The 3,525-nt window shown below is 43.6% G+C and overlaps 1 protein-coding gene and 1 pseudogene across 1 annotated transcript in view; one reads left to right on the top strand and one right to left on the bottom strand.

The window, feature by feature from the left end:
• Positions 1 to 1,908, top strand: part of LOC123522362 (teneurin-1-like) — a 444,826-nt gene extending 442,918 nt beyond the window's left edge. The window contains exon 6 of the mRNA XM_045295866.1: positions 1,850 to 1,908. Coding sequence (XP_045151801.1) covers positions 1,850 to 1,908 — 59 coding nt within the window. The remainder of the gene's footprint in view (positions 1 to 1,849) is intronic.
• Positions 1,909 to 1,953: 45 nt separating this feature from the next.
• Positions 1,954 to 3,525, bottom strand: part of LOC105979551 — a 117,043-nt pseudogene continuing 115,471 nt past the window's right edge.

Genomic DNA, 3,525 nt, shown 5'->3' with positions numbered 1-3,525 from the left:
GAGCCAAGGACAATTGGCTCCACTTTAGCAACATCCTTACATTCCTCCTACTCCTTCCAGTCAGTCACGAATTTGCCTCTGTAGGCATTCACTCCTCTCTAGCGGCCTATCTACCCATTGGACTGTTTCCTGTGTTCTCTCGTACCTACTCAGACGCTCATTTCAAGCACGTTCTTCCTCTTTCTTTTGTCCCATCCTGTCACTCCTCCACCTTTGACCAGATCTCCAGAATATCTCCTTTCTCCTTTCTCCCAGTTTGCTGATTGTTGCCAAGGAAGACTACTTAGCTTATTGATGAGTCCCACTGGAAAAATTCAAGATATCCAACCTTGGCCAAGCCCTTCAGATCGCCCATCCATCATTTCATCTGGTCTATGAGATAGCCCCCTTTCTAGTTCCTCATTTTCCTGTCCCAATGCTCTCTCTCTTAACTATGCACTCTACCCACACCCTCAGAGGCAGCAGAAAATCTAGCTCCACCCGGCAACTTCTTGCCACCTGAACTTCGACATAACCGTATTTATAGTTAGTCTCACCGCAGCCTGCACAATTCAGAGCACCCTTATCCTTTGTCAAAGCCAACTCTCCTTTGGGGCTTGGAGTCCAGTACATAGCACACCTCCTGTGGAGCTGACACCCTTTCACGTGAATTTTTAATCTTTCCATCCCTTTATCAAGACTTTGTCTTTGACCTTCCAGTTCTCATTCCTTAGGGATCGTTCTTTCATTTCTCTTGGATTTTACTGAAATATGACCTGCCCCCTGAGGCCTTCCATGACCAGTCTATCAAAAATCAAAAGTTCTGCCTCCTTTCCCACACACCTGCACTCATATTCGGTGTCTCCCTTCTCTGCTTTAATTTTCCCTTTAGCTCGTCAGTGCTTATCTTCTTTTGCTTATTTCTATGATGATTTCTCTGCTTTCCTGATTAGAATGTACTCTCAATAGACAGGAATTTTTATTTGAACATGCATTATCAACTAGACTAGTGGTAGCCACATAGAAGTAGAAAAATAAGTACTTATTGAATAAAAGTAATAAACTAAATATCATTTGACTTCTATTTTCACTATTGTATGGTAATTATTAAGATCCTCAGTGGCATAATTGTCAAACCCAGTATGCTTATTTTGGTGCTTATTGACTTGGACTATCGGTAGATTTTATTACTGTTTTCCAATAATTCCTTTGAGGAAAAAATTATTCCTCTAAGTTTCTCTAATCTTAGACTCCTCCACTGACGTGTATGTCTTCAATTCCTCCACTATTTAAACATCACTACAGTCCCACAAAGCTGCCTTTGACCCTTTCCTCTTATGTTTCTATACCCTTTTCCTGAGAAATATCATCTAGTTCGTGTTTTTAAACATCATCCATGACTTCACAGTCTAGACCAGCGGTTCTCAACCTGTGGATCGTGACCCCTTTCCTTTCACGGGGGTCGCCCGATTCATAACATTAGCAAATTACATTTATGAAGTAGCAATGAAAATAATTTTATGTTTGGGTGGGTCCCCACAACGTGAGGAAATGTATTTCAGGGTCACGGCATTAGGAAGGTTGAGAACCACTGCTTTAGATCTTTGGCCCTCACTTTCCTCTTGAACAATTTCTACCTATCGGGCATCGACAGAATAAAACCTAAGTTCTTCAAACTCAACACAAATCGCACCAATTCATTATCTTCCTTTGTTCTTCTCTCCCATCTCTGAGTAGGCTCTATCTTCTGACATGTTTATTGCATAATTCCATTTTGAATGTATCCTCTTTTATGTGTCTCCAGCACCCCTGCCATATTATTATTATTATTTTAGTACAAGGCTTGCTTTTTCGTTTCTTTTTTTTTCAGTCTGGAACCCAGTCCTTGTCCCTATTGAGTCCATTTTCCTAAGAGATGTCACTTTTTGAGACAATCAGCTAAATGTTTCTGGAGTGGAGGCAGTGTCCCTCTCCCTAGTGAAAAGTCTTTTTGGCTCCTTTCCCAACGTTTTTTTACGAGACGGAGATCCAGGAACCCCAGCACAGTGCCGACCCTCTGCATGGAGCTGACAGGGTTGGCAAAGAGGATCACAGAGACCAAGATGGGGAAGAACTTGTGAACTGCGGGGATGTTTGAGCAGGTCAGGGGCCCCAAAGTACAATGATCCTAAAGATGCAGCTCTGACCCAGGGCACTGGTCAGGCCAAAGAGCAGGATGTTAGAGATGGTGGCAGGGTACCTCTCTGCAAAGCACAGGGACTCCCAGAGCTCCCCAGTGAACAGCATCCCGGCGCCCAGCAGCATGGTGGACCACAAGGTTGATGTTCAACATCACGTGATTGGGGCATGTTTGATAATGAGCTTGCATGTGGTCCTGGAAAACGTCTGTCAGTCCATCCAGGGTTAGAGACAAGAGCAGGAGTGGCTCTCCATAGGCAATTTAGGCAATTGTGTGTTCTTCCAACAACCTTCCTTTGGCTTGTACAGGAAAACAGCTACTGAAGCTACAATTAACAACACACACACAGGTATTGGGCAGCGGGTTCTTCTTCTTCAGGAGAGTCACCCTAAGGAGCATGGCTGGAATTGGCTTGCAGGATTTACCCAGAACCTGAGTGAGGTAGTTGACACACTATAGTGCTGAGTTGCTGGACACCATGCCGCCCAGGTAGGAGAACCCCTGCCGTATTGGAAGCCTTCGTTATTTTCCTCTATGTGATAAAAGGTGACTTTGCAGTTTCCACCTTCTGCTATGGCCCCTCCCCTCCAGCTTACACATTGTCACCACAAGTACTGTCCCCACGCTTCCCCGTGCTTGCCTCCACTTGATGCTTTCGGTAATTGTCCATTACATTATTCGATAAGGTCTTTTGTGGCATAAAATCTAGCTTCAGCCTATCTCACCAACCTCTTGAACTTGAAAGGCACATTTATTTATTCACATTTCCTCCAAGCACTTTTCCAATCCTGCACATACAGTTCCTTTTACCTGAAATGTCCGTGTCCTTCCCCCACATCTGACAAGCGTTCAAGAGGTTCACACACCAGCTCTTCTTGTTCACCTTCTTCTAGCCTCACAAAACATTCTTCCTCCTCCTTCAAATTTTGTTCTACTCTGCCATGTACATTTCTACTGAAGCGTGTGTTTATATTGAATGTTTAAACCGTTTTCTTCAAATTGTATTTTTGAAATTTTAGACAGATTTTGCTCTTACTAGATTATGAGTTCCCAGGTTTCAGATGATTGAAATAGGCCAGCAGTTGATATGATCTGATGATCCTGCTATGAGGACCAGAAACGAAGCGGGAGGCTGTGCAATCAGCGCTGCGTGGGGTGATCAGGGAAGGCTGTACAGTGGAAGTGGTTTGTGAAAGGTGAATGGCTTTCAGGTAAATCAAGAGGCAAGAACTCAGCATTTCACTTGAGGGTTATGCGCTTCTTATCCAATATTTGAAGATAGGATTGAAAAAGAAAACTCAAGCACAAGGGTTTGAACATCAAAATTGAAACCAAGTAATGTGAGCTCCTTTGTGCATTACCTGGAC

Source organism: Echinops telfairi, unplaced genomic scaffold, assembly GCF_000313985.2.
Source record: "Echinops telfairi isolate 266 unplaced genomic scaffold, ASM31398v2 ScPeMD7_6080;HRSCAF=6971, whole genome shotgun sequence".
Classification (NCBI taxonomy): domain Eukaryota; kingdom Metazoa; phylum Chordata; class Mammalia; order Afrosoricida; family Tenrecidae; genus Echinops; species Echinops telfairi.
The sequence above is the reverse complement of the archived record's forward strand: the minus strand, read 5'-3'. Positions and strand labels throughout refer to the sequence as shown.